Source organism: Zerene cesonia, chromosome 8 (genome assembly GCF_012273895.1).
Source record: "Zerene cesonia ecotype Mississippi chromosome 8, Zerene_cesonia_1.1, whole genome shotgun sequence".
NCBI classification, from domain to species: domain Eukaryota; kingdom Metazoa; phylum Arthropoda; class Insecta; order Lepidoptera; family Pieridae; genus Zerene; species Zerene cesonia.
The window spans coordinates 239,332-257,824 of record NC_052109.1 but is presented as its reverse complement, the minus strand read 5'-3'; the positions used below and the strand labels follow the sequence as shown (position 1 = coordinate 257,824).

The following is an 18,493-nucleotide window of genomic DNA, read 5'->3' as shown; positions in this document are numbered from 1 at the left end:
ACCGATATAATATGCGCTTTTCATGTCGCGAGTTTATTGAATGCATCAGATTTATGAATGCAATGCATACGATATACCGTTTTGAATTGAATAAAAAATAACATATTTCGGATTCCGTTGGTAGTATTTCTTGGAAAATGTGTCTATAAAGTCGATAAATCATTCTCATTTGAAAGGTCATTTAAAAAGGAAGTCAAGTAACAAAAACTGAACATGGTGATGATTTACTTATAACACTATATCCCTTTCAAATGTCTCATCTATCTATATTTAAATTAATGAAAACCACTTCATGCACATCAGCTTGGAATGAGGACTTACGTGCATACATATTATATAAAGATATAAAAATGTAGTTAAATAAAACCAAGAACATAATTTTCAAACCTTATATTCGTGATGAATCACATGGATTCCATAAAAAAACTTATATAACATTTAACTCAGAGAACTCCGTGTGAAGATATAAACAAATTAAAGTTCTAGTTTGATTATAAATGTTTTTATTAGGAATGTCAAACTGACAGTGAAAGAAAAGATCAATGAGGCGAAACGACATTTCATTCGATTTTTGTTTGTATCAAAATTTTCAAAATTCGCCACAAAAGGAGTTTAAATACAACAATTACATGAAATCGAGACCCAAAACTTATTTACTATATTTACAAATGTACCTTACAATACGCAGTTATAACAGAAACAATCTGTCGAGTTAAATTCAAACACTTCAACAATACATTGTATATACAAGGATGGCGAGGGCCGTATCCTTTTCCTCACCCTTCGCAGGCCATTCCTTTTTTCCAGTTGTGAATCCTTTCTTTATCCATTTCCCCTTAAAAGCTAAGCAAGTTCATGGGCGGTGGTGATCGCTTACCATCAGGCGAACCACCAGCGCAGTTGCCCGATGTTTGTTACTAAAAAAACATTTTGTAAGTTTATTTGTTTTTTATGAAACTACCGGCGTGAGTTGACGGTGCGCTGCACAGCCGACATGCCGTCCACGAAGCGCGTGCGGAACAGCACGTTGGCGTTGTTGAACATGCCGTCCTTCAGCGACACTATGATGAACTGCAACGGGAGACTGCAATTTAGTACGCGTTGTGGTACGTCCGGCTCGAAGGACCATACAATCGGATTTATTTGATCAATGCAATTATAGGAATATAGAGATGTTATTATTAGACTATATCATGTGTAGTAGGTAGTCGTGCAAGTATACCAGGGGGCTAAGTTCACATCACATAGGATTTTCAATGATCCTTCGAGTCCAATGTTAATGTGTATTCGAAGATTGAAGTAGGTGCCAAACAATCCTCGCTGCAATCTGTTCTGTAAATCCATACTATACATTCGCACCTGCGAGTGCCGGAAGTGGTCCTTGAGCATGGCGCCGATGTTCTGCGTGTGCGACAGGTCCAGCGCCGCGTCCACCTCGTCCAGGATGTAGAGCGGCGCCGGGTGGAATAGCAGCATGGCCAGCACCAGCGACAGCGCCACCAGCGAGCGCTGCCCGCCGCTCAGCTCGCTCAGCGATTCCTTCCACGTGCCATTGAAGCCCACGCGTACCTGATACGTTTAATTATTAATAAAAATTATAATAGAATAAAGGTTTAATTAGATAAATAACATTTAAACCATGACAATTTAAAACGAACAGGCTTGAAGGACCATAAAAATTTGATTCCGTGGTCCGTCGAGTCGTATCTTTTCAAATTATCTTACTTTAGTAGTAGTTTAGTTCGGATGGTCTTTTGATCGGTAAAGACTATTGTCTTTACCGATCAAAAGACCATCTATATTATTATATATCACCTCGAGTCCGTCGAGCACGGAGAGGCCGGGCGGCGGGCGCAGCTGCGCCTGCGCGCCGGGCAGCAGCGTGCTGAAGATGGACGCGAAGTCGCGGTTGACCTGCGCACACGCCGCCACCAGCGTGCGCCGCTTCTTCTCGTCCAGCTCGCCCATCACCTCCACCAGCTTGGCGCGGTCCGCCTCCACGATTGCCTTCTTGCGCAACACGTCTTGGTACTGCGTAAATACCAATAAATTGGGTTTATAATGTGTAGTGAAAATTAGGGTTATATACATAGCAGAGCAAACAAAGAAGGAGGAGACGGAGGAGACAGAGGAGGGGGTGAACCATCGAGGTGTAAGGGTAATATTGAGGCGAATAACAAGTGCTTTCTTATCTGTTTTTCATTTTCTTATTATTTGCCGAGATTTTTGGTATGTTAAAATAAATGTTCATTTTCATTAAATTTCCCTCGTAACCTTTCTCGTTTTCACGCTCAGGGTAAATAAATAGAAATGAGGATGGAGGTGAATAGCAGGGCGCGCACCTGCTGCTCCTCGCCGCCGAGCAGCGTGTGCGCGCGCGCGTTGAGGCCGCGCGCGAGGCGGGCGCGGCGCTCGCGCAGCTGCGCCGCGCGCGGCCCCGCACCGGCGCCGGCGCCCCCGCGCGGCCCCCAGTCGTACAGCCCGCCCGCCGCGCCGAAGTACTGCCGCTCCGACGCGATCCACGCGTGCTCGCTCTCCAGCGCCTCCATCTGCGGACACGCGCACCGCATTAAGACGACCGATTACTGACAGCCGACACGGCATTACATTCAAAAAACACTCCGGTTTCTATTTTATCTCCAGGTGCTTTCTCAAACTTTTCCAGCATGTCAAAACAAAACATGGACACCTGAGACCTAATAAGTATAAAAATCTGATTGAGTGACTCGATGCAAATAATTTAAAATGCAATGCTTCAAAGCCCAATTTCAAATATTTCATAGACTTCAAAATAGAATATAAACTACACCTAAAAGCATTACAAAAAATGTCATTGGTATAATAATAATAATAATCATTTTAATATTAATAAATTTCAATGGCCAATAAAATTTAAATTGATATATCTACTAAATCACAATACTCTTTGCATAACTCACCCGTTTCTTGCAATCAGAAGCCTCGGTCTGTAACTCCTTGACCTTGTACTCCAACTCCTTAATATTGAGCTCCAGCTCGTTGTTGTCCTTCAACAGCTTGTCCTTCTTCTGCAACAGCTTGGCCACCTCCGTGTTGCGGCTGGCTATTTCCGCTTTATGCTTCTTTATACGGCTTTGCAAGTCTTTTACAGTAGCCTGGGTAAATAAAAAAACATTTAGCCACTACTCGATGCATATAAAAATTCTGAATATGATAGTTAAACAAAATCCAGTAGGGTTGCAGAATTTTCAAATTAACCTTCGCTACATGGGAACTTTCATTCTAGATTGGATATTATGTTAGAAAATTTAAAGGAAATAACAAGTATTAAACATCAAACTAAGATTCCTTTGCTTCTTTGCTTCCAACTTCCAATCCAAACCTTATTCTGCCTACTTGTCATATGTATGTGTCTACTCACAAGCGCTTCGCTGTGTTCCTGCTGCGCCTTCTCAAAAGCGGCTGCCAGTCCCTCCACCGCCTGCTCCGTGTCCTGCAGCTGCTTCTCGGTGCTGGCCACAGCGGCCTCCAGCTCCTGCACCTCCAGGCGGAGCGTCTCGAACTCCTGCTCGCGCTGCTTCCAGGTGCTGCCGTGCTGCTCTGCTTCTTCTTTGGCTTTCTTCAACGCTTGTTCCGCTTTTTGGAACTCTCTGTTAAGGAAAGTTATATAAATTTTATTTATCTCATCGTCATCTGGTTACTTAATATAAGCCTTAAAAAATATAAATTATACTTAAATCACATTCTAGAACGAACGTGTAAAATTTTTAACTCATTGCTATAAAATACAGACATTATTAAGAGATATCTAAATATTATAAATCACAGATTTTACACATTTTTTTCAACAGTTTACCTTTCTCTATGTCCCTTAATATCTTTCACTTTAGCTTCCAGTTCTTTAGCGCGGGCCGAGGCTTCAGCCTGCGTTTTCTTATCTTCTTCCAACGCCGCGCTCAATTGTTTTATCTATACACGTGAAAAATATCAATTAAAGGACGAGACGTATAACGTTTTTACCATAAACTAACAATGTAATGAGATTTTCTCATACCTCTATTATAAAGTTTCTGTTTTAAGCAATACGTTCTTTAAAAATATTAAAAGTTTAATATTAAGTTTGTCATATTCGTACTTCTCAACAATGTATATTAATATTTTATTTCAGTCAATAATGTATAGCAAGAGATGATAAGGGATGAGCAGAGTGGCGAGGGGTGAGTAGCGCGCACCTGTTCGCGCAGCGCCTGTATCTCTTGGTGCAGCTGCGCGTGCGCCGTGGCGGCCACGCGCGCGCGCGACACGCCCAGCAAGTGCTCCGACATCTCCAGCCTGAACGGAACCACTTATATATTACTCTACAATTTCACTTCACTAAATAATATATACTCCGTTAATTTCATGGAAACTACCTACTAATGCGACGAATATTCAATTTTTTCGCATAAAATAATGTCAGGATTTTATTGGAAGTGAAAAATTTTGATACTTTAGAATTTAATTTAATTTTGATTCTTATGTGTAGTAATCTATCATCATCAGGATAAAGAAAAGAGAAAAGAAAGTGAACTCACTTCTGCTTAATCGCCGCGTACTTCTCGGCATCGCTCTGCGCGGAGTCGAGTTCTGCCGTGCGCAGCGCCAGCTCGGCCTCCAGCTGCTGCAGCTGCCGCTCGCGCTCGCGCAGCTCCGCCAGCTGCACCAGCAGCGCGCCGCCCTGCACGGAACGCGTCAACGTATATTCCATAACAAGAATGAATACGCATATATAAATGTACACAATTCTTATTCAAACAAAACTTTTTTATTTTATTTGGGGACTTTCAGTCAATATTGACTGTGTCAGGCCCATAGCATACACGTCACTTAGGACTAATCCTCTACTAGTAGCCACTGTCTAAATATATATCCATGTTTGATGCGCATAAAATAGTCTAGAACGTACCCACATCAGTTGGCATGTTCTATTAAACTTAAACTTTAAAACACATTAAACTTTCTATATGATTCTTGCCTCATAGATGCTGTCCCTACACATGCGAAATGATATATATCCTATCATAACAATTATAATCCAAACAAAATGTCTCGTTCACTGGATTATTTTACAATGGCAGATTAATTGTATTCCCATATGGAGTAAGTCTCTCCGCGCAGCGTACCTTAGCCCGAGCGCCGCCGGACAGCGTGCCGGACGGGTCGAACACGTCGCCGTCGAGCGTGACGCAGCGCGTGCGCACGCGCGGGTCGAACGTGACGCGCTTGGCCGTGTCCAGGTCCGCGCACACGAGCGTGCCGCCGAACACCCAGCTCATGGCCGCGCGCACCCGCGGCTCGAACTCTATCAGATCCAGCGCCAGCTGCACCTTGTCCGGCCCGCCGCCCTGAATTCAGTTTGGAAGACTTAATATTAAATCACTTGTATTATGAAAATGTAAGATTGAAAGGGTTTTTTTATGCCGATCGATCACCACTGCCATAAAATTTTACTGCCCGTGTTCAAAGGGGAAAGAATAAGGAAAAGATTGACGGCTGGAATGAATGGACTGGGGAGGGTGAGGAAATGGAAACGAGCCTCCGAAAGGGCGCACTCACGATGTCCTGCGCGGCGCGCAAGGTGCGCGGGTCCAGCACGTGCGCCGAGATCTTGTTGAGCGGGATGAGCGTGGTGCGCGTCTGCAGCTTGCCGTGCTGCAGCAGCAGCTTGCTCGTCACCTCCGTGTCCACCACCACGTTGTACAACTGTATCAATACAATATTACTAGTTATTCTTCTAAATACGCAGCCTGTCGTTTCTTTGCTTTGCTTTCTTTGCAAAAAATTAAGAACAAAAATGAAATTATTTTCCTTTCATTTTTAATCCTTCTCATTATGAATTTAAAACATAGGATATGTTATTCAACACAAACATTTTCAAGAAAAAATTAATACAACTCACTCTTCCTCCGGCTGCCGTCTCCAGCGCCGTGCAATATTTAGGATCGATGACATTTATAAGCCTGCATACAGTGCCTGAAATTAAAACGAGGTATATTTTTTATCATATATTTTAACTATGAATATATATAATACGTGCTAAGGTTCAAAATCATAATTCTGAACGATTAATTTCATTAAGTGGCGTACAACAGATGTTAGAGATTTTTTTTCAGACATATAATAGAGAATATTAGAAATCACAGAATACTTCAGCTGACATAAATTTTTTTATAGCCCTTAATGATAAGAATAAGGCAGAACAGCGTTTGCCGGATCAACTAGTATATAATAAGCAGCAAAAAGATGTCGATATGAAGCGCAGGCGCACCGACCCGCGACCCGCTGCGCGTCGAAGTGCGGCTCGGGCGGCTCGTAGCGGAAGTGGCAGCGCTGCAGGCGCGCCGCCAGCGCCTCCGCGCCCTCCCGCGCGCGCCGCGCCGCCGCCGCCGCCGCGCGCACCCGCGCCGCCGCCGCCGCCTGCGCGCACCCCGCCGCGCCGTCCCCAGCGCCCCCCGCAGCGCCCGCCAGCTGCGCCTGCGCACGCAACAGATTTTTTGTATAAATCAATATTGCTCGTCAGAAATGAAACCTGTCGATTTTGAAATATAAATTTAACAAAAGACTTAGATGCACAGTCTCATACAAAAGTTGTTACTTTTGAATGTTTTCAACAGTGAAAACACTCGTCAATTATACCACCATTAGTGAATTAGAGAACAGGCTAGTAGTCAGTCAAATTTTGCAGATTTATCAATAAGACTAGGAGATAAACAAAAAGTATCATTCAACACAATATATCTATGACTATTGGACACACCTTTAGCCTCTCCACCTCAGCCTCATTCTTCTGTATGACATCCAAGTCCTGTTTGTACTGCGCGTTACTGGAACTGAACTCCCGCTCGAGGCCCTTGAGCCGCTCCTCCGCGTGTTTCCTCTCCATCATATTTTGTGATATCCGCGTGGACGCTTCGGAGGCTTGCTGTTTTGCCTCTGGAATTATATTATATATAAATAATGTGTATATACAACTTCTTTCAGAGAAGGCTGATGGCGAAAATGATGTACGTACATTGATGGAACAATTATAAAATAAAATGATCAGTCCACTAAGCATATTCGATTACCTAATCACAGGTTCACAAGTAAGTTCTCTACAAATAAAGTTTAGTACAAGAGAATTACAAAACGAATGTCACAGATTCTCGAAATGTACAGCTCATCTGTCAGTTATGATCACATATAACTTATGAAAGTATTCATCAAAAACAAGGGCCATGACTGTAACCAGTCGCGAGTGTAGTGCAGCGGCCACACAAGCGGACAGCGGGACGCACCCATGAGCTGGTCCTGCAGCGAGGAGGCGGCGTCCTCGCGGCCCGAGCTGACGGCCAGGAACTTGGCCTGCGCCTCCGCCAGCCGCCGCTCGCCCGCCTCGCTCGCCGCCCGGAGCGACTCGAATGTCGATGACGCCTGTGTTACAAATATCATTAAGAAATGATTTTATCAGTTGTTATGTAAAATATCTCATTTTTAATATAGAGATACAGATGCGTATCATAATGAATCTTTGCTTGAGAAATGAGGTGGTAGAAAGTAGCCTGTGTCACTAACTGGTCTCGTAACTATCTACAGACATTAAAAAAACTATTGCCATGTTCATGTGATGTGTATGTGACTTGTGCAATATGCACAATGTTTAAGAGAGTATAATATGTTCTCTTTTAGGGAACTAAATTTCAATTTATACTAAATAATTATTATCGTTATATATAAAATCCATATCCACTTAACATTTCGTTTATATGCAATCATACAGTTTCTTTATATTTAATTATCACACGAATTTCTCTACACGATGAATTTCAGTATAGTCATCAATTAGTGAGTGAATGAGTTATCCAATGATTGACTTAGTGACTGCAGTAGTTTTGCCTATGTGCGTGTCAATCAATGATTAGTTAATTTATTTTCTGAATATGATTATATCCGGGCGCGCACCTGCAGCAGCACGGCGCGCTTGTCGGCGAGCGCGGCGGCGTCGTAGGCGCGCGCGCGGCGCAGCAGGGCGGCGCGCGCGCGCTGCGCCGCCAGCGCGTCCCGCGCGCCCAGCTGCGCCGCGCCCGCGCCCGCCTCGCGCCGCTCCGCGCCCGCCGCCGACCTCTCCAGCGCCAACAGCGCGCTGCCGCTTTCCTGTAAGTTGTGTATCACTCATTTTTATTTGTTGTTATTTTTTTCTTTGACTTCCCTGTCCATCTGTCTGTCACTGCCCAAATCTCATAATAGTAAGATAGTTCAAATTTTAAAAAATTATGTATTTCTGTTGTTGATTTTTAATATTTAAAATCAATAAGAAAAATTATGTATTTTTGCACACCTAAGCAAAGTCCTCTTTAAAGGGAAAACAAACACCAATATGGAATCAAATAATTTTTTTTTATTGTAAACCAATTACCTACCTTAAAAGTATTAATTTATAAATATTACATGTTAGCATTTACATTATTCGGCATGCAAAAATACTACAAGTATATTAAACAGATTTCCATCACATCTAAATTTTGGTGTTGACTATTCAATTTAAAAAGACTGTATGAAATCAATATATAATGTGTTTTAATGAAAAAAAAATACTTTATTAAAATCATTGATAAGTAACTGGCATAGATCTTAACTAATGTGAGTGAAACAACAGTGGCACCCAGTTCCCAATATTTCCTAAATCACAAACCTCATCCAGTCGTCTATTCAACTCAGTGGCCTGCGTATCGAACTCTTGTGCTTCCTGAATATTGCTCTCTATCTTATCTTTCTTCCCTTGGATCTCATTCATCACTTCTGTCACCTTGCTATTCGCTTCACTGACACTTTTTTCTGCCGTCACATATCTGAAAGATAAAGGTGTAACTTGATTACTGTTAATACATGGTAATTTTAAAATATTAGTTAAACTGAGTAAGATTTCAAACTATCTGAATGTATACTAAAATTTCAACTCAGAACATTGTGTTTCAGTAAGCAACAAATGAATGAATGTTTACATAAATAAAACTAGGAATCCTTGCAACATGCATAGCAGTAGACACGACCAATGAAAAAAATGGGCTTCTAATACTACATCCAAGCAAGTTTTTGTTAAGTATATAATCATAAATATTATGAATAAGAAATTGTGAACGATGATAAAAATATGTGTTTTCTCACTTCCAAGCCACATGCAGTCTTGTAAGATTCTCCAACTCTCTCACAACCTTCTGGTACTCTTGGAACTGAGCTCGCTCGTCCTGCAACTTTTGCAGTTTCGGAGCTATATCCTCCTTTATTATCTGAAATATTATAACATATATGATTTTGTAGTTATTCTCACAAATATTGATACTCATGTTTAACTAATGAAATTTTTTTGATTGGCAAGTAAAATTTATAAATCAGTTTACAAATATGTATTATTTCCTCAAAAAAGTCAATGTCTCTGAGTGGATACCACTCCAGCTTATAAAATCGGTACAAATGACAGCAATTATATTAATCAAACCAAACAACCATGCAAACCCACAGAGGTATAAAGTAACAAAACAATACATAAGATGCAATTGATACAGTACTTAATAATAAGCAGAAAACTCTCATATCAATAGAAAATTCTCATAAGTTGCTTTTAAATTAAATAGAAAAAAATGTCTGCTCACATCATTGAGCTCCCTCAGCTTAGCATCTTTTTTCTCAATGGTTTTCTGAGCTGCTTGCTTTTTAGCTTCATACATTCTTGTACCTGCCGCCTCTTCAACCATAGACAATATCTATAAATGATACAATATTTTTATAATAACATGTATTAATAATGTTTCAGTAGTCTAAGCATCAGCATAGTAGTAATTATGTGAATATTACTACAAAATATAATTGATTTCGTAAGTAGTGACAATTGAACATTTGATCCACAATAAGAATGTTAATATGAGCAAATTGACATATATTTTATTTGTTATATTTAAATTGTTATACTCAATTAATGCAAATATCATATACTTTAGATCACTTTATATCATGGTTTAAACAACTATCTTATTTTAATATTGAATTATTAATACCATTAAAATTTAATTAATACTATTAAAATGTACCTCTGGTGGTTTCATATTCAGCACTTTGGTGATCCTGCCCTGCATGATGAGGAAATGGGGATTGTTCACATTTAGCTGCACTGAACAGAACAAGTCTGTCACTCTCTTATTTTGTACATTGATACCGTTTATCAGGTATTTATTCTTACCACCCATCACCACCTAAAATAGGTAAAATGTTGCTGATAAAATTTTCAATATATTACAAGTACCTGCAGTAATTCTTAAACATTTTTCTTTTACCTCTTTATTTCAATTATTGTTTCCATAAAATATAGACATTATCTTTATAATTTGCAAATGACAGATATTTTTTAAAAATTAAATCTATAATAGAGATAATTTAAGTCATTCACCTGTCTTGTAACAGTGATCTCATCATGGTTCTCATATCCAATAGGACTTTGTCTCTTATTCCTGTTGTCAAAAGTGATGCTCACGGTAGCTTTTGTAATACCAGCTTGTCCATGCTTGTAAATCAGCTCTTGAAGACTTCCAGCGCGCACCTACAAACATTTTCCTTTGTTGTTAGGGTTGCCTGGTAGAGATCGCTACCTAGCGATAAGGCCGCCCTTTGCGAATTTAATTTAAGTTTCTTTTGTTCGACTGCTTATTTTTGAATTTTTTACGCAATAAAGAATTTTCATTCATTCATTCATAACAACGTAATGTGATAGCACAAAAATAACAAACACAATGAAATAAAAATATGTTTACAACTTTTCAAACTCTACATAAGAAAGTGTGTGGGATTACTTACATTGGATAGATTTGTTATTCCCAAAACGAAACATATAGAGTCTAGAATATTTGACTTTCCTGTTCCGTTTAACCCAGTGATAGCATTAAATTCTGGATCAAAGCCGGTAACTTCCACTCGATTTCCATACGACTTGAAACCATCCAAAACTATAGATTTGATATGCATTTTGTTACTTTCCTTTAGCTCAAAAGTAATAATAGTCAAACATTGAATCCCACAAATTCAATGTGTAAAATACTGTAAATAAAACACTGTTTACTAGATGATTTCCCACTATTATTTATTTTATCCGTTAGTTTTCGAAGTTTCGCGTTTGCGGTTTGTTTCGCCTTGACATTGACAAATTGTTTTTAAAATACAGAAAAAACAAATTATTACTCATTGTTACTACAGATATAAAATCTCTCTTACCTTGAGAGCTTTATTAATTTTCTTGCTTATACAAACTCTTACTCAAAATTCTTTTTTTTCAACCATAAATGTATCATAAAGAAACATATGTATGTAAATAAGTTCGCAATGTTTTCACACAAAAACTACTGATCCGATTTCAAAAATTCTTTTCATCATTAGCATCATAAAACTACTACTTCACTTGTAACACAGAGAATATATATGTACCTCGGGTGAAGCCGGGGCGAAAAGTACAGTAATAGTTTTATAATTGTACAAATCCATAAAGATTTAATTCAAAAATATGTACTGTTAAACAACATTGTTGATGGTTGTACTAGGAAACGAAATATAGAATTCATACTAAAATATTTGACTGCGAAGTTTCGACTCAAGAGCCTAGATAGCCGAAAACATACGAACAGTCAAATATTATGAAGTTGAAATGCCCTTTAGTTTGCCGTCATAATGAGATTGGTTTGTAAATTAAATTCATTTAAATATCTTGATTTCAATTACCTGTCAAGGTATTTGTCTACTATATACTCTTAAACTCTCTAACTAATTTCAATCAAATTTTGTTTGGGGGCTAGGACTTAATTTCTTCCTCACATCTTGAGATTACGCTAATACCTACCATAAATAAAAAAAAAAAAATAAAAAATAAAATACCAATATAACTTCAATTTGATAACAGAAGACAGTATAGAGAAAAAAAAAGAATAATAATACAAGTGCAATAAAATAATAGTACTAGTCGATTAAAAAAGGTACCGCGGGATTGACCTAAGTTTGAATGAATTTTTTGAAGTAAATGACATTATATATATTGTGTAATACAGTCATTTCGGATACACTCCATTGGGATGTGTTGAACATCGTCATGTTCGTATAAATTTTGCAGTTAGCCAAATTAGTTTGCATCTGTGTTAATGGTATGATGATAAAGTGTAGGTGTACTATCATAAGCTGATGGCTACACTATGATAGTTGCTGTTAGCACAAAAAAAATTTAATTGTGAAATTTTCTACTGACTGTCAACTGTCATTTGTCATTTGTCAAATTATTGAATTAAGCGATCATCGATTCAGAGGCGGGTGGCGGTTAATTAGATTTTGTGTGTACAGTTTTTATTGTAAATACAATATGGATTATAGTAGTACAGGTGGAATGAAAAGTCCATTCTCTCCTAGAGTGAGGCAGTCTATTTCTGGCAGAAGGCCTATAGGACTATCCTCGTCAAAGAAGAATCAAAGGTACCTTAACCTTCCCGTTACTATACGTTATTAACATCTTTTCAAATTATTCATGGTAAGTAGCACAAATAAAAAATCATTTAACCATTTAACACTTTATTCTTTTTGATTTCAGCAAATATGGCCAGTCTGCACAGCAGGAATCGGGTGAAGTCATTTACAAGATTGGTCATAGTACCATTGAAACTTATGGCATGCCTTTACCCGTGATGGTTACAGAAGCACTCACGTTTGGTATTCTTTTTTATATTTTTTAAATGCAAAATTAAATGATAGTCATTTTAATGTATCACAGTTTATTACTGCATTTATATATTTAAAGTTTGTATTTGGTTAAGTAGTATTTTATTGCAATTAGTATATTATACACTGTATTTTAGCAAGCGGTGATGTGAGTGTTCGCATGTCACCATGTGGCTGGTGCTGGGTGGTAACAGGCCGCAGAGTCCTTGCCTGGCCGCAAGAGGCTGCTGGATCATCATCAGGTCCTACTGCGGCAAGAGAACTAACCTTACCACAGACGGACTTGGCACATAAGGCTGATCTTGTTATGATATTTTATGAAGATAATGAACAGGTATTATATATACATATTACTTATTTTTTACTCATAATTTTCAAAATAAGACTAAGTTAATCAAGTATCATAATAATTTTTCACCTACCTACTGTCACATTGTTATTCAGTAGTATTATATATACCAATTCCATCAAAAAAATTTATGAATATTTGTAGTTTTGTTTTCTCTCCCATTTACTTTGTGAATAGTTTGATAGACTATACAAGTATATGAATTGAATTGATTATACAATTATCTTCACTTCACCTTATGATGTACTAAAATGAAGATTTAGAAAATACAGTGTTATTAAGTGTGAATTTGGTTTAGGCAATGCCATCATGTGTTGGAGTATCACCAGAAGGTGTGGTACGATATTGGGCCTCCATTGGGCAAGAGGGGGCATACAGTGAGATAACCTGTGAGCTGGCGGGACAGGAGTGTGACAGGCTGGTAGCAAGGACTGATGAGAGTGGTGCTACTGTGGGGTCCTTGCTGTTGGCAACAACTACTTGCACCCTTGTGAGGATTCATACTAGTCGGGGTTTGTATTGAAGGAAAAATTATGTTATATTTAAGATCATATGATGCTTTAGCAGATTTATAAGATAAATTTTATAAATATGGTATCACAGACTGTTTCCATATAAACTTCAACAACTTTTTTGTTTAAATAATGTAATCTGAACAAAAAATTACCTTCTCCTTGATACAGTGGTTAATGATGAGCATATAGCTAAGGCGTTCTGGATTTGATTATCTTAAGGATTTGTGTGGGTTCACAAAAAAATTCTTGGTCCGGCAGGATACCAAAGACTGATCACCTATTTGTCTGTAAAGAAAATCGGTCAGTGATATTTAAATTTTTTTTTGTATGTCATCTGCTCTATACCCTACAGTGGACACAGGACTTCACTGAAAGAAAAAATAATAGTGTTGTGCTGCTAATTAAATGCTAAAAATATTTAAATTTTCACAGAAGGCAGACCAACAGTGACATGTCAAATGTTAAGACCCCCAAGTGGTTGGCTTGGCGGCATTGGTCGCCGTGTTTCACTTCTATTCTTTGGTTCCATGCCTGCACATGCTGATACTGTAAGTTTATTAGACCATGTAAAAAAGTTTGATTATGTGTGTATTGTTTAATTGGTATTTCTGTATCTAAATTTTTTATAACTGGTATGAGATCAAACTGTACTGTGGCAAATTACAATCTAATTGATTTGTTCTGTAAAAATATTAAAATTGTAGCCTCATGCTTAAGTGTGGTCAACAAGATATATTTTATGAGTGGCCCTGCGCTGTTGTCCACAGAAGCTAGTAGGCGTGGTGATCCTGCCGCCGGCGGGCAATGGCTCGGAGGACAACTCGGAGCTGGTGTGCATGGTGGCGAGCGGGCCGCTGCTGCAGCTGTGGGGCGGCGCCGGCCTGCACGAGCACCACCTGCGCAGGCCGCTCGTGGACGCGTTCGCGCGCGCGCACCTCGCGCCGCACGGTGCGTGCTGGTTGCCATGGCTACCCTACTCATGGGGATGGGCTGGCCTACTGATTCTTTGATACACTTTTAGCAGAGATAATTATTTACACACTATGTACAAGCATTTTGTTTTAAATAATATTTATAAAAAAAATTCATTATTGTATAGTTTATATCTAATATTGTTAACTTATAAAATTCATCTAGTAGGTGTTCAATAAAAAAAGTTACTTTAGTTCTGTAAATTACTTATAAATACTGTTTCTTTCTACTGGTAATATAATAATTATTTTTTATTCATTCATAGTCCATTTGTGCACCAAAAGAAAATGAATATGAGAAGAGATAGAATGTATTTTTATTTTTATTTTAGGAGAGCCAAGTGCAATGGAAATAATGGCATTGGATGTGCATCCCATTGGTGATCGGATGTTACTGCTCTTGGTGGTGCTGGTCGCCGCCTTCAACCAGAGCCGACCTAGTGATATGCGATATGCATTAGGTGAGACATTTTATATTTGAAGTCACATACTTGATCATTATGAAATTATCTCAAAGTGTTATATATTTTTGTTTCATAGTTCGATTCCAGTGCCGTATTTGATTTTAAAACTTTAACCATTTTTCATTGAATTGTACAAGTTATAAATCTACCTATTTTTGTAAGTCTCTATTGTGAGGTAAAATTTAAATCTTTCACATGTTAAAATTATCATAGCTTGATTTAATCACTTTATAATTATACAATATTATACAAACTGTAATTATATACATGATAAATGTTTGTACAATAAGATTGTTGGCTTCTCAGAATTAATTTCTTCCAAACAACAATCGATCGTGTTTTTATTTATCGAACACGTCCGTGTACACAATAGAGTACCTTATGAGCATTGCAACAGAGCCGAATTGGGTCCGCAGCGCAGGTGAGCGTGGAGCAGGCGGAGAGCCCGCGCGTGGTGGCGCTGTGCGGCGTGGCGGCGCGCGCGGGCGACGAGCCGCCGCGCTGCGCCCCGCTGCCCCCCGCGCCGCGGCCGCCCGCGCGCGCGCTGCTCTACTGGCCCACCGCGCTCGCCGTCGTGCCGGCCGACCGTGAGTGCAAACACCGCCATTCGCGTGTGGGGTGGAATGTAGTTGTGTGATGTTATGTCTCGCATACTTCCATTTCTTAATGCTACGGCGCTCAATATCTGTTTTGATTCACTTTTAATGAATAAATGATTGTTTTAATAATTCGAAAATAAAAAATATGTATAATCAATTAGGGTAATTATAAATGGGGGTAATTATAACCAATTTTCAAAAACTTTATTATCTCTAATGAAAATAATTTTTTTTTTATAAAATTATTATATTAAAGTTTTTTTTCTAACCTTTATGCCAATCCAAAAAAAAACAATTACCCTGATTGACCCTGTATATTTTGTTGATATCCAGCGTCGCTGTCGGCGGAGAAGGTGGAGCACGTGGACGTCGGGGCGGAGGGCGACCGCGTGCTGGGCGCGGGCGGCGGCGCGCTGTTCACGCGCAAGCACGGCCTGCTGCGCCTGCGCGCGCCGGCCCCCGCGCACGCCGCGCACCCCGCGCATCCCGCGCACCCGTCGCAGTGAGTGCGCACTCGTTTTTTTTTTAATTATAATGATTTCTTATTTCGGTAGGAACATTATTTTCTAGCTTAAAAGGTCTAAGTATGACATAACACAAGAAAAAAAAAAGTACTCGACTACAGAAATATTCTACCTATATTTTAATTTTTAGTATTATAGCAGTTCAATGCTTTAGAATAGATATTTTTTCCTATTGTTTAAAAATTTTTCACGTATGTTACCTGTGAGAGATCATATTTATAATGGTTTTATTTATTAAAATAAAACAAAATGTAATTTAATCAGCATGATATATGTAATATATAAATTATTATGAAATAATTTTCCAACAGATCATTTAGTGGCAGCCCTATGGGGTCACCGTGTCCCTCTGATATGTATGAGGGAAACCTTACCTTCTATGAGATTGATCCAAATGAGGTATGTATTTTATGTAAAAATATTTACTCCGAAGTTTACAATAAAGTCTCTCGAAGTCATTTTATGATTCACATACATGTTATTTGTTATTTAAACTATGTATAAAACTGTTCTGAAAGACATAACTGTAACCGAGCCTACATTCTTTGCTATCTAACCCACAAATTATTCTCACCAGTACAACGTTATATATTTCTTTTATTTAGGCTACAATTTTACGCGTGTGAGATGCACTTCTGTGTGTTGTTCTTAATGTATGTTTGACGCGTTTCAATTATATTATTCCTTATACACAACGCAAATTGCCAACTGGCGATTCACAATTGACATCCATGGTTATAGATAAGCGATATAACAACGGACGCGATCGGCAAGCTGAAGCTGGCGTTCCTGCTGCACGTGCGGTGCGAGGGCGTGGGTGCGGCAGGTGCGGCAGGTGCGGCCGGTGCGGCCGGTGCGGCGCGCGTTCTCGCCGAGCTGTTCCCCGCGCGCGCGGCGGGCGACGTGGACGCGCCGCTCGACCGCACCGTGCTGGCGCTCGCCGCCGAGATGCTGGACGACGTGCCCGCCGGCGATCCCAGGTGGCTGTTGCGATAACGTACTATATGTAGTTACGAGTGATCATGGCTTAGATTAATGAAACATTTCTTTAGAGTATCAACCTCTAGAAGGGTAAACTATTTCGTAACGTAACGCGCTACGGCGCCAGTGTCGCATATGGTTAGATAAGTTTAAAAGTTATCACTTCGTTTTATATTGTTATTACAATTATAAATAATGATGTGTGTGTGTGGGTGTGTGCGCGGGCAGGTGGCGCATCCGGTCGGGCAGCAGCCGCGTGGCGCTGGGCAGCTCGGGCGCGCTGCACGCGGCGGGGCAGCTGCGCGACAAGCAGCGCGCCTTCACGCTCTACGTGCACTTCCTGCGCGCCACCGGCCTCTTCCGCCGCCTCACCAGAGTCAGCAAGGGTGCGCTCTTTTGTGCTTATCATGAAAAAAAAAAATAAAGCAAGAATTTCCCCCGAGTCTTATCGTATTTTCAAAACTTTCTGAATGATCTCATAATGTTACATTTGACAATTTTTGGTTTGTAATGAAAATGAATGAACGTTTGTCTATGTGCGTGCAGAGAGCGGGTCGGGCTGCGTGCGCACGGCGCAGGCGCTGGGCTCGCTGGCGGCGCGGCTGGCGGCGGCGCGCGCGCTGCAGCGGCTGCACCAAGCCGCCGCGCCGCTCGTCGACGCCGCCATGCAGCACGTACGTGTGCACTGCATAATTCTATTTTTTCTTATATAATATTTTAAATGTTCCAAGATCATCTCAAACACGAATAAAACATTGCACATATTACGTTATATGTTGCCTCGGCAGGTGGTGTCGCGGTCGGAGGAGGAGGAGCCGGAAGTGAGCGCGGCGCTGGGCGCGGGCTCGCTGAGCGCGGCGGACGTGGTGCTGCGCCGCGTGACGCGCGTGCTGCGCGTGTGCCGCGCGCTGCCCGCGCTGCCCGCGCCGCACGACGCGCGCGCCGCCGCGCTGCACGCGCACCACGTGCTGCGCCCGCTCACTGTACGGATACCACGCTTATTTTTGCAACTTTCGATACACACTGCGTCAGTGTGAAATGTGTTTTACATTGGCAGTGTTTTAAACAAAGTAAACTAAATAAGAGCTCGCTTTCCAAGTGTTGTGCTGTTATTTGCCAAGACGTTTATTTCGCGTGGACGTGTGACGTAGTGGTATGGCTGATCGAAACCTTTATCAAACTGTGTGAAAAACTCGTTGGTGTACAATTTTTTTTATAAAAATTTCTCATTTTCGCACGGTACACACGTAAAAATCAAATGAATATAATACCCGCAGACGATCCTCAGCGAGATGCAGAAGAGCGTGTCGCAGTGGGCGGCGTGGAGCGAGGCGGAGAGTGCGGAGGGGGCG

At 40.3% G+C, this 18,493-nt stretch overlaps 2 protein-coding genes across 2 annotated transcripts in view; one reads left to right on the top strand and one right to left on the bottom strand.

Moving 5' to 3' along the window:
- Positions 1 to 394: 394 nt before the first annotated feature.
- Positions 395 to 11,169, bottom strand: LOC119828687 (structural maintenance of chromosomes protein 2). The gene is made up of 22 exons (XM_038350927.1): positions 10,843 to 11,169; positions 10,439 to 10,588; positions 10,083 to 10,244; positions 9,648 to 9,758; positions 9,163 to 9,284; positions 8,690 to 8,846; positions 7,960 to 8,151; positions 7,296 to 7,431; positions 6,776 to 6,951; positions 6,291 to 6,492; positions 5,918 to 5,991; positions 5,575 to 5,721; positions 5,142 to 5,363; positions 4,554 to 4,696; positions 4,212 to 4,311; positions 3,836 to 3,948; positions 3,401 to 3,629; positions 2,940 to 3,134; positions 2,343 to 2,549; positions 1,816 to 2,031; positions 1,360 to 1,569; positions 395 to 1,071 (listed from the first exon to the last, which is right to left on the bottom strand). The coding sequence occupies exons 1-22, from the start codon at positions 11,008 to 11,010 to the stop codon at positions 958 to 960; spliced, it is 3,546 nt and encodes a 1,181-aa protein (XP_038206855.1). The 5' UTR covers positions 11,011 to 11,169; the 3' UTR covers positions 395 to 957.
- A 1,145-nt stretch (positions 11,170 to 12,314) lies between these two features.
- LOC119828686 (nuclear pore complex protein Nup133) overlaps positions 12,315 to 18,493 on the top strand; it is an 11,020-nt gene continuing 4,841 nt past the window's right edge. Inside the window, exons 1-15 of the mRNA XM_038350926.1 lie at positions 12,315 to 12,495; positions 12,611 to 12,729; positions 12,876 to 13,072; positions 13,386 to 13,599; positions 14,035 to 14,150; positions 14,370 to 14,550; positions 14,906 to 15,034; positions 15,454 to 15,624; positions 15,970 to 16,138; positions 16,472 to 16,559; positions 16,902 to 17,140; positions 17,370 to 17,527; positions 17,688 to 17,815; positions 17,930 to 18,124; positions 18,419 to 18,479. Coding sequence (XP_038206854.1) covers positions 12,386 to 12,495; positions 12,611 to 12,729; positions 12,876 to 13,072; positions 13,386 to 13,599; positions 14,035 to 14,150; positions 14,370 to 14,550; positions 14,906 to 15,034; positions 15,454 to 15,624; positions 15,970 to 16,138; positions 16,472 to 16,559; positions 16,902 to 17,140; positions 17,370 to 17,527; positions 17,688 to 17,815; positions 17,930 to 18,124; positions 18,419 to 18,479 — 2,275 coding nt within the window. The 5' untranslated portion in view covers positions 12,315 to 12,385. The remainder of the gene's footprint in view (positions 12,496 to 12,610; positions 12,730 to 12,875; positions 13,073 to 13,385; positions 13,600 to 14,034; positions 14,151 to 14,369; positions 14,551 to 14,905; positions 15,035 to 15,453; positions 15,625 to 15,969; positions 16,139 to 16,471; positions 16,560 to 16,901; positions 17,141 to 17,369; positions 17,528 to 17,687; positions 17,816 to 17,929; positions 18,125 to 18,418; positions 18,480 to 18,493) is intronic.